The sequence below is a fragment of the Lissotriton helveticus genome, chromosome 9 (assembly GCF_964261635.1).
Source record: "Lissotriton helveticus chromosome 9, aLisHel1.1, whole genome shotgun sequence".
Lineage (NCBI taxonomy): Eukaryota > Metazoa > Chordata > Amphibia > Caudata > Salamandridae > Lissotriton > Lissotriton helveticus.
The window spans coordinates 271,746,063-271,758,246 of record NC_136070.1 but is presented as its reverse complement, the minus strand read 5'-3'; the positions used below and the strand labels follow the sequence as shown (position 1 = coordinate 271,758,246).

General features: G+C 43.8%; 1 protein-coding gene across 3 annotated transcripts in view; it reads left to right on the top strand.

The window, feature by feature from the left end:
- Positions 1 to 12,184, top strand: part of VIPAS39 (VPS33B interacting protein, apical-basolateral polarity regulator, spe-39 homolog) — a 303,099-nt gene that overhangs the window by 206,724 nt on the left and 84,191 nt on the right. For all 3 annotated transcript variants that reach the window (XM_078659967.1, XM_078659968.1, XM_078659969.1), the window contains exon 14: positions 6,779 to 6,913. In XM_078659967.1, coding sequence (XP_078516093.1) covers positions 6,779 to 6,913 — 135 coding nt within the window. The remainder of the gene's footprint in view (positions 1 to 6,778; positions 6,914 to 12,184) is intronic.

Genomic DNA, 12,184 nt, shown 5'->3' with positions numbered 1-12,184 from the left:
CACCCACCTCCGCACTCCAGCTCCACAAACTGCCCGGTTGACCGTCACCGCACCCAACTGCCTCAACTGCATCCTCCTCAAATTTCGATACCTGCACAGACACTCATTAGAGATCTGGGACCTCCTCGACTCCACCTTGCCCGACATCGCCTTCCTTAATGAGAATTGGTTGAAACAATTCAACAAAGACTATGGGGACATGTTGCATAAACCTTTGTTAAAAGCTTATGAAGCTATGATCCCACCCCAAGTATTGTATGGGGCAGAAGTCCTCCTTCTAAGTGGTAAAGGAGGGTGGGATCGGGAGGAGGGTGAGGCCCTAGAAATGCTACTGTCCCTTCCAAGCTCTGCAATGATCCAGGCAATTAGGATGGAGTTAGAAACAATAGCTTGGAACAGCCAGGTCCAAATGTCTTTTCTAAGATTCTGGAAACGCCAGAACCCAGGGGGAAGGCAGAAAGTCTCACACTGGTGTAGCGGGGAGATTCGGCACAGTAGTTTAAAATGGGCAAAGGAAGCGAGAATGAAAATCCAGGCAATAACAGTGAGTTTAAATGTGAGCTCAACACAGCACCCCCTGGATGTAGAATTTACAAAGGCGTCACTTAGGTACCAAGGCATGGCGCAGTCAAGGAACAATGACCTAGAATATCTGAGGTAGAAAAAATCAGTCCAATGTATAATAAACTCCTGGGTAAATGATGCATGATATCCATACCTAGAAACCTTACCAAACTATGTGCTTCGGTGCGAAATCCTATGGATACAGATTGTCATTAACCCGTGGTTAATGGATTAGTAAATAAAGACAGATATGTTACACCCAGATGGAACATGCAATTGCAATTGCACTAGGAATCTTCATGAAAGGCTTAAATCGTTTTGTATGGGATAAAATTAAGCAAGGGTAGAAATGTTATCTATTCTTAAAATCCCATATCCCGAGTATATAAACATTGAAGCTTATGGAACAGTCAAAGATCCAATGGTTTTAATTAACCGCTGCTAAAATGGAAGGATGTGGACAATGAATTCCCTTTTAACGAGAGTCGAACGATGCCGCCGATTAAATATTTTTATGCTATTTTAATTATTTAACTGTGTATAGAATACTTAAATGTTGATGTCACCAGGGGAGAAGGTGGTTACCGGTCTCCTTTTATAAAGTATTAAGCTAAATTAACTCTGATGTATTAGTTGGTTTTAACTGTTCATGTGATCTTTTTATGTATGGTTTTATTGTGTGTATGAGATTTCTTTGTGTTTAAAGACAATGGTCTAAATAAACAGAAAATAAACCAGTAACCAGAGACCTGGACCAACCCCAGCCCAGCGCCGGACTTCACCACCGCCGTCCTCGACGGCTGTAATATCATCCGCAAGTACGCCAACTGACCAGGGGAAGGCATCGCCATCGTCCACAAAAACACCCTTCACCTGACCACCCACGCAGACGACCCGGCAACCTTCATGAAGCACCTCCACTTCCTGATCCAGAGGAATCCAAACACCACCCTCCGTGGCACCCTTATCTACAGACCGCCCAGCCCCGGGCTCCCATCACCAACGTCATCATCGACTTCATCGCTTTCCATGCCCTCGCATCCACAGATTACACCCTACTTGGCAACTTCAATTTCCACCCGGACAACCCCAACAACCAGAACACCTTATCCCTCCTAGAGAACCTCGCCAATGCAGGACTTAAGCAGCTTGTTACCTCGCCTACACACACAACAGGACATGCGTTCAACCCGATCTTCACCGCCAGCGACAGCATCATTTTCAGCCATACCACGAGCTCCTCTGGACCGACCATCACTTTATTCATTGTCCTTCACCAAACCTATAGTACACCACCACACCGAATTTTCCCCCGCAGAAGCTGGAACAAAGTCACCGAAAAACATCTCACCGCCTTCCTCAGCAGTACCCCGCCACTGATACCAACACCGCAGCACGCAGGAAAGCAAGCTGGTTCACCCCTGCCCACCAAGAGTCCAGAAGCACCTGTAGGCGGCTCAAAAAGAGATGGAGGAACAACAAAACCCCGGAAGCCCACTCCACCTTCAAAGCAGCCACCACCACCTCATCAAAACCACAAAGAAAATAGCCCTCCAGCGCACACAATTGCAAAGCCCAACAGTGTGACCACAGACATCCCACCCTCTCAAGACGTCTGCAACAAACTCGGCATATTCTTCTACCACAAGATCAAACAGATCTACGACAGCTTTGACGCCCAAGTCCATCCCAGTGGCCCTGCTGCCGCCGCCACCCTCCCCCCCCCCAGCAGTTCCTGATCAGCTGGACCCCGCTCACCACAGATGACACCTTCAAGACCATGAGAGCATTTACTCAAGAGACTCATCAGTTCCCTCTCCGCACCACATCTTCCACAGAGCTGACATCGCACCCGAGCTACGCCGCACCATCAACTGCTCCATCGAAACCGCCACCTTCCCCAATGACTGGAAACACAACATGATAAACCCTCTGCTGAAGAAGCCCTCTACAGACCCGACGGACTTCAAGAATTTCAGGCCCATCTCACTGCTCCCTTACCAGCCAAGGTCATTGAAAGAGCCATCAATGCCCAGCTTGCCAAGTTCATCAAAGCAAACCACATCCTGGACATCTTCCAATCTGGTTTCTGAAGCAACCACAGCACCAAGACCTCCCTCCTCACCGACGACATTCGCTCCCTCCTCGACCAGGGCGAAACTGCAGCCCTCTTACTCCTGGACCTCTTGGCGGCCTTCAACACCGGCTCCCACTGCACCATAAGCGCAAGACACCACAACGCCGGCGTCTGCTACAAAACCCTGGACTGGATCCACTCCTTCCTCACCGGCTAAACACAGCAGGTCAGACTAACACCATACCTCTCAGAACCTGTAGAGATCATCTGCGGAGTGCCGCAGGGCTCACCCCTGACTCCCACGTACTTCAACGTCTACAGGGCCTCAATCGCAACCATTGTCAGAAACCACAGACTCAACATAGTCTCCTATGCCGACGACACCCAGCTTATCCTCTCACTCACCATCGATCCCACAGTCGCAAAGAACAACTTCCACAAAGGAATGAAGGCCGTCCGAACCTGGGTGAGACAGCTGACTGAAGCTCGAATCAGACAAGACAGAAGCCCTCATCCTGGGATCCACCCCCTCCTCTTGGAACGACTCCTGGTGGCTCGCTGCACTAGGAATACCCCCCACACCCACGGACCAATCATGCAATCTCAGCATCATACTGGACTGCTCGCTCACTCAGGAACCGCCAGATCAACGCTGTTTCCTCATCATGTTTCAACACGCTCCACATGTTCCAAAAGACCTTCAGATGGCTCCCCACTGAATCCAGAAAGACGGTCACCCATGCCCTCATCAGCAGCAGATTCGACTACGGCAACACACTCTACCCTGGCATCACCCAGAAACTCCTCCAGAAGCTCTAGAGCGTTTGAAACACTACAGCCAGACTAGTCCTAAACATTGCCCGCCGCAGCCACATCATATAACACTTGCGTTAATTCCACTGGCTCCCAGTCAACAAAAGAATAACCTTCAAGCTCCTCACCCATGCATACAAGGCCCTCCACAACGCCGGACCAGCATACCTCTCATTCCACGCACCCAACAGACACCTCAGCTCTCCACAGCTGTCACCGTCCCATGGATCCACAGGAGCAGAACCGGAGGAAGATCCTTCTCCTATCTTACTGCCAAGACCTGGAACACCATGCTCCTCCACCTCAGGCAATCCCCATCACTGTTCCAATTTAGGAAGGACCTCAAGACCTGGTTCTTCGAATAAACCCATCGCCCAGACTGATCTGCAGCCTCTGCCCGACCGACCCCCACACCCCCGTATCTCCCCAGTGCCTTGAGACCCTCACAGGTGAGTAGCCACGCTTTACAAACCCTATTGATTGATTGTTTGATTGAATCAGTCCGATTATAAGCCAAGTCTGCGTTCCATTGTTCCTAGTCATTCACTGGCACAGCAGAAATGACTTTTCCAATAGCTGTGTATAATACAGAATCCTTGTTTCTTGTGTGGCTATATTCATCAGAATTTTAAACATAACATTCTCAGCTGGACAGACAGAGAAACCATCCACATTGGATCTTAGCAATTGTCTTAAGCCATGGATGCTAAAATCACATACTAACCAATCTATTATGGTCTTCGCAAACAAGCAAGATCTTCATAACTTTGCCCCAACCCTCTGTGCAATAGATTGGCAACAAAGCCACTGGTTTACTGCAGTGGCACTGAAAGTTTATTAAAATCACATCTGGCAGTCCCTTTACCCACCACTTCTGTTTTGACCATAGGGGCTTTTAAAGGAAATCACAGTATGGTGAGGTTTAGCATTAAATAATAGTTTATCTGTGCCAGAAAAAACACTTTTCTTATTCGGAAGTTTCGACACCATTCATTGCCCAAGATATATTTGCTGAGAGCTGTGTCCAAAGACTTGATAATCTGGTAGGATTCCTATAGAGAGAGTTTACAAACACAGCAGAATTCTGAGTAAACACCCATCCTAACAAACACTATCCAGTCCATATTTTTTGTCTCACAAATTGTGCAACCTGGACAGCTTCTCAAGCACATACCTAGCTACTCAGTTTTTTTTACAGCAGAATTATGAAACACTCCCTTATTGCTGATTAGTGTAATCTGCTGCTAGTGGAGCCGGTCACCAGTCCATTACCTTTACACCGTTTTTGGATGTTGTAAAATTTCCCCCATCCCCCAGATCTCTGTCTTTTCAACTCGGTTTGCACAACTTGTTGTTTCTGCTAATTTCAGAACCATCAGAAGTATTGCAGGCTGCCAATACGTTGCCTCTTGTTTCTCACTAAATTATGGTTCCGGCTGGAGTGCAATCCGTCATTCCATTTTAGACTATCTCACTTGGTGCAGGAAGGGAGTGGTAAACCTGCTAAACTTTGTTTACCTACACAAATTCTGAGCTGGGTGTTTAAAATTAACAACGTCCTAAATGCTAGTGTTTTACCTCATGTGGATAAAAACAGACTGTACGTTTAACAAGTGGGGAAGGACCTCAAAAGAACTGCACCTTCAGTATACACATTGTGTTATTTTGGAGAACATGAAAGGTTTTAACTAGTTAGTAGTCCTGAAGAAGGTGGGGTAAAGGTCAAGAAGCCACCGAAACTCTGTGACGACATAATACCCTCTTTTAGTATCCAGATTGTATATAATTTTTCATGTATTTCTAATAAAAAATTTTTATTCATGTATCCAGCTCAATTATTGACAACCACATGAGTACTCGTTTTTTATGTACATTCCATTAAAAATTGATTTGTGAGAATTTACATTTTGTGGTTGGAGCATAGTATGTTGGTTTTGATATTGAAGCTGAATTTGTTGTTGGAAACTATTTGTATTTGTTTGTTTGAATTTGTAGAAGAGGTCACACATTTTTGATGACTGAGCCCTATACTCCACTCTTCAAGTCTCATTTTTCACAGGTCCAATAATAGTGCAATCTCCAGAGTAAAGAAGGTGCAAGATAATGGGCAACATTGCCTTGTGTCCAAGCGTTATCAAAATATGGGTGTTGACTGTCCGCTGTATTTGGGAAATATCTATTTATACATGCTATGGCATAGTTTCACAATATCTAGGAGCGGGCCATGGTTTTGTTGGAAGCCAAACTAGTAAAACAGTAGTTTTCAGAGTTGGTAGTGTGATTGTGAAATCAACCGTTGGTGTTATTATGGTGTTTTTCATCCCTTCACCCCAAGTCAGTTTAGAAAACTGCTGAAAAATCATTTGTTCCAGTTACATTTTTAAGCTTTCTCTTTATAGTTCACATCCTGAATAATTGTATTCCTTGGCTGGTTAGTTGTAACACTTATGAAAATTGTTGCTAATTTTGGTAATACTCATTCTTTGTAACAATGTAATTTAAATTCATTATATACTCCGCTGTTATTTTATGAAAATTCATTAAGCCTTCATTCTTCGCCCTACAAATGAGTAAGATAGCCAAGTACTTTCTGAACAGGAAACAGAAAAATGTATGTTATTATAATCTAAATTGTTGACACTAATTATATCCACTTCGTAAGAATAAGCATTTAAGTCAGCACTAGCCAATATATATTTTAATTATTTTTTTATTGATTACAACAACATATAAAACATCTGATTGCCACGTGAAATCCTCAACGCATACGCTCATCATCACCGAAATAGCTATCAGAATTTCAACATGTATCCTGCAGGTTTAGAGATACATCTCAAGAGTGGCTGCACAAACCTTTCAATTGTCAGCATAAAGCACACACACAATGTTAATACTGCTGCACAGAAGACCTCTTCACGTTTTGTCATCCATTGAAGGAGTGACGTTTCACCCTCTGGCTGCTTGTTTCCTGACACCTGGCATTTTCTCCTGTTGCCTGGTCAGCTGCTGGAGGCATCCTCCTTAGGAGCAGTAGAATGTGCCCGAATTGCTGTCCACTGTCCACTGTTATTTGTCAAACAGAGCAGTACAAAACTTAAAATGAGGTTCTTCTTTAAGAGGGAAGATTATGGGGTCCTCTGGTTGACCATGCATTATAGCGCCTTGCTAATGGATACAAGAATGGCTTATTTGCAGTTCAATCTTGTCTCGAGAATGGAGTACAGGAGCATATTAATGTTTTATCTTTGGCATGCCCGTATATAGCAGATAGTACTAGAAACAAAAAGAAAATTCACACATTTCCTTTTTTGGTTATATTTTCAGGCAAATGACAAACGTGTTGAAGCTTCTGGGCAGGATGAAATCTTCCGTAAGCTTCCAAGAAAGACGTCCATTCTCTTCATGCCTCTTGTGACCACGCTGTTTTACTCCTGCTTATACCACTACACAGAAGGGGAGGTAAGCTCTGCTCCTGATATTACACTGCCAGCTGACAGTGATATAAGAATGGAAAGTATAACTCATCCTCTCGGACTGACAAGGGACAACAGTGAGCCTGGGGTAAGCTTTTTCAGGGAATGAAAGAAGTGTAATACTATAGTAAGTTACGGTATGAAGAGGGGGTTTGTATCAACGCCTGTGACTTAGGACCTAGTACACAGTGAAAAAAAGGGGAGGCTTTTGGGGTCATATTATTATACTGAGATGATGTAAGTGTCTGTATCTGGGGAAAAAATGCCCCTGTACTGCAAGCAATGCAAGATTTGAACTACAGTAACATAACTACTGTAGACCTGAAGATGAAGGACTGTTTGTGGGAATATTCAATTATATGAAGTGGGAGGAACATACTGATGCATGGAACATTCCTCTGTAGCACTGGTGAAAAATGGAAAAATATAAAGAATGAAACATGATATCTGGTGGGGAAAACTGACCGGCTCAAGAAGTTTGTATAGAGTTAGAGAGGAATGCCCAGATTTTAGTAATGCCATAATATAGTACAAGCCTGTTGGAATGACGTGAACATTGACAGTTGGGATACCCAACTTTCACTGAATGCCAAGTCAATTGGATTTACCCTGGTCACCAACCTACCCCTCAAGGAGCAATTTGGCACCATCCACTCAGAAATCAACTGGTGTTAAAACCCTCATACTCTTGCATCTGAATTGTGAAAACTCACTGCTCTCTGGCCACCCACACTCCAATCGGACTCACTTAAGGGCATCCTAGGTATTGGCGCACATCTCAACTAGGGCCTGAAGCAATATCACATCATGCCCATCCTGATGGCACTCCATGGGCTCCCCTCGCCGGCTCACATCTTCAAAACCAGCGGCATCATTTACAGAGCCATCACAACCTGCACCTCCACCTGTCTGGCTGACAAGTTTACGATCTCTAATGGCTCTATGCACATCTGCAGCCAGGACAACAGCAGACTGAAGACAAAGAAGTGATAAAAGACCAAGTCAGGAGGCCTTTTCCATCTATGCACCCAGGATATGAAACAACATCTCCTTATTAACTGGAGCTACCCAACCCCTGCTTCAATTCATGGAAGAGTTGAAGATCCACCTATTTAAAGAACACTGCATCATGGTGCAGGAACTGTCCACAAATCAGCCACCACTTCAATCGCTTCTTGACTGTATCCTTGATTTGGAGCCTGTAACTTGCTCTGCTCACTTCTGTCAATGTCCGCCCTACACAAAGCTATATACATATATACCTCATACGTACAATATTGTGAGGGGATGAAGGAACTGCACCAATGGAAAAAATCAAGATGCCACGGAAAACGAAACGCCTGTACATACTTGGGCATATACCACTATATGTAGTGGAAAGAAGCATGCAACTTGGAATGTACCACTAAATACAGGAGGTAAAGGTGGGTAATACTTGTGTTGCTATAATTCATTACTAACAAAGGGAAACTACCATATTTTCAAAGACTGACAGACAGTCAGAAAGACACAGATTGGGCTGCCTATGATGATAAATAGAAATTAATGAAACTGTTACTCTTAAATCACCTTGATTTGTAGGTGAATTAGTTGCCTTGAAATAGTAATTTTCATTGCAAAGACGATTTGAGGGACTAGCCAGATTGGAGCATTTTATTGGAAAATATTACGTTCTGAAGTGGGATGAAGAAAAGCGGCGTGGGGTCCCAATCTTTTGAGTGAGTTGATTAGGTTCTGCCACCCACTATGCTGGGCAGAAGTGTGCTGCTCAGGCTGAGCAAAAACAAAGGAAGGATATAGATCGTTTTGTTTGATGTTTGTGCCAGTGGTCTCAACTGTGGCTAATTTAATAATATATTGCAAGGTATTCAATATCCATGCCACTACTGAGAAAAAGCTTGGTTGGCTCTTTCTGGTGTATTGAGAATTGTAAGGAGGCGGTACTGTGGGTGAGTTACAATTGCCTGCATAGAGTGAAATTGGCTTAGTACTGCCAAGTTCATCTGTAGTGCTTGGTAATGTAAAAAGGGATACATTTGGTTGAGAAAATGTAAATTACTTACAACAGTCGCCTGAGTATATTTTGAACATAAATTTTCACTTCCAAATCTTAGAAAGTCTTTGAAAGAATGCTTGTGAAAGAAGGGATTTTTTTTTGCACTTAAGATGGCGGACTTTGATGAGCTTCTCCCTAGTATCACTGAATAAATTAGGCTATTGATTGCACAGGGCCTGTCAGAGACATCTAGGATGATTAGGAAGGGCTTTGATTGTTGGAAGGGTACAAACTGACTTTGATGAATGGCCCTACTATTATGCTTATGGTCGGTTACTAGGTGTAATAGGGATTCCATCAGTTAGCAAACCTTCTGCACAGTTATACAAATGCAACTGTAATTGAGGTTCTCTTATTGCAACTCCATTCATTACATTTCCAATAGACTTCTTGAATTCTAAGTGATTCTGAAATATATTTGTTTTTTGCGGGCAATCACAGCTGATGCGTGTTTTGTTATGTAATGTGTATTTGTAAAGTGTACTATTACCCGTGAGCCTATCCTGGCACTGAGTAGGTGTGTGCGCGCTTAGGTCTACCTGTGGTAGGATGGTTAATTGAAAAGCCATGTCTACAGCTTATTACAGAATACAAAATAAGAGGAGGAGGCTCTGATGTGGAGTTGGAGGCCGTTTCATGATTTAGGAGCAATGTAAGAGAATACCCTTCCTCCTGACCTAGTTCTGTGTATGTGTGGGATGTGTGCCAGTAGGAGTGGAGATTTCTGGATGTTTGGTGGAAGGAGATGTAACTGTTCAGGTAGTTGGGGACTTAAGTTGTGCAGTGCCTTGAATATGTGTGGAGGCCCCTTAAGGTGTGGTGTGATGTGTGTTCTGTTTGGTAGGTTGAGGATGAGTCTGGCTGCTGCGTTCTGGATGGTATGTACTCTTATAGTGAGTTGCTTGGCGATCCCGGTATTGATGGTGTTCTAGTAATCCCACTTCCTGGTGACTAGGATGTGAGTGTCAGTTTCCCAGTGTTGCTTTGGAACCATTTTAAGGTATTCCTCAGCATGTTCAGGGTGTGGAAGCAGGATGCAGTGTGACTTTTGCCTCTACGTCATTCTCCAGTTTGATGTTGAGGATTATTCTAAGGTTCCTGACATGGGTGTCGGTATGTTCAGAGTTCAGCCGACCACCAGTTAGAGTCCCATTGTGAGGTGTCTTTCCAAAGATCACTACTTCGGTCTTGTCGGTGTTGAGCTTGAGACACTTGGCTTTAATCCAGATAGAGATTTTGGTCATGCAGGCTGTGTACTTGCTTCTTGTATTGGGGGCCTTGTCCAAGAGGGAGAGTATGAGTTGTGTTTCATCGGCTTAGGTGGGGATGTTGATGTAGTGTGTATGGATTACATTGATCTGCGGGATCATGTAAACGTTGAAGAGGGTGGGGCTGAGAGATGAACTTGAGGCACTCTGCAGATAAATATAGATTTCTGAGGAGTAAGGAGCCAAGCTGACAGCTTTTTCTGTCCACTAAAAAGGAGCCTGTCCAGCGGAGAGCAGGTCTTTGAATGCCAATTTCGTGCAGACACCTCATGAGGATTGGGTGAGACAGTGTCAAATGCTGCAGAGCGGAGAATGAGGGCTGACATGTCTTCTCCATGAAGGATAATGAAAATGTTGTTTGTGGCAGGGATGAGTGTTGTTTCAATAATGTGGGCCTGAATCTAGACTGCGTGGCGTCAAGGAGCTGATGGGTGCGGAGTTTGTCGGTGAGGAGTTGGTTGATTGTTTTCCCTAAGATGTTTGTTGGGTATGGTAGGAGGGAGATGGGTCTTTAGATGGAAAGTGTGGCTGGGTCAACTGATGGTTTCGTGAGCAGGGGCATGACGGTGGCATGTAGCTGAGTCAATTAAGAGGTTGGGGATGGGTGTTAGTGCTTCGCTGATTGCTAGGAGTCTTTTGAAGGCCAAGGGTCAGGCGAGTCTCTCGAATAGATGTTCCTCATGGTAGCAGTGATTTCAACGGCAAGGCACAAGGTCAGGGTTTGTTCTTCAGCTGTTCATCTGGTTGCTGGTCTTGTGAGGGGTTGATGTTGCCAGAGGCAGCATGAGGTGTGGTGAAATCTTTAATGATGGCAAAGATTTCCTTGCTTCTGTTTGTGCAGGCATCAATGCTATCTGCAAGAGCTGTACACTTGGAGTTCTGTATCTTCTAGTGGTAGCATCTTAGGGCCGAGTTGAAGATGTCTTTATCTGTGGTGTCTTGATTTGTTCTCCATTTGTGCTTCAGTTGCTTGCAGTGGCATTCCGTTAGCGGTGGTTCCTCTGTGTACCAGCTGGGCTGTGGTCAGACTCTATCCATTGGTTTGTGCTTGAGAGGAGCCAGATTGATCCATGCTGTGATCCAGCTGTTGAGGTTCTTGATGCCTTTTAGCAAGCTGCTTCGCTCTGACAAGTCCGCTTGTGAAATTTTTCAAGGCAATAATATGAGTCATGCTTGTATTTGGTTTAAAGGGGGCCAAGCTAGGTTATCATAATTTTTGGATTACTCACTTAGCATTGTCTTTCTTGTCAGGTTGTCTATATTGCCTGTGAATGTCGCAATAAGGAAGGATGAACTTCTAGATTATTTTGCAGTTTTTCCAGGATCGATACCAGCATATAATGCTGTTCTTGGCAGTGCTGATAGGAGCAAGTGAAGGATTTATGCTGCGGGGAAAATATCACTTTCAGCTTCACTTTTAGACATTTCTTTCAGTGAATGAGTGGTCTGTGTGGGTGGAGATTCTTGGAGTAGTAGTAGGGTAAGAGGTTGCTGTATCAAACAGAGAGGAATGGACAATGTAACTTAATGCGACATTCTAAGGGTTTAGCCTGTTTCAAAGAATTAAGTCAATTTATAACTACCCCATCCATCTCTGTCAGCCTTACAAAATATGAGTGTTAAAATGGAACAGATTTGTTTCTTTTTAATTAGAGTGCTTACTAAAATTATTTTAGTAAAGCCAACTCGACAAAACGTAGTGCTAACTTTTAAAAATTGCCTGGTTATATAGTTTGAAGATGGTTACCACATGCATACCTGTAAGTCCTTACAGTCTCTATATTTTTTATTTTTTTTAGTCACAAGCATAGCAAAAACAACAAATCATATATAGCACAGAAATCATTAGAAACGACAAGAGCTGCCCAAATTATTGATCATTAGAACATCAGCATATCATAGATAAGACAGTCAAATAAATAATACTCTTAGT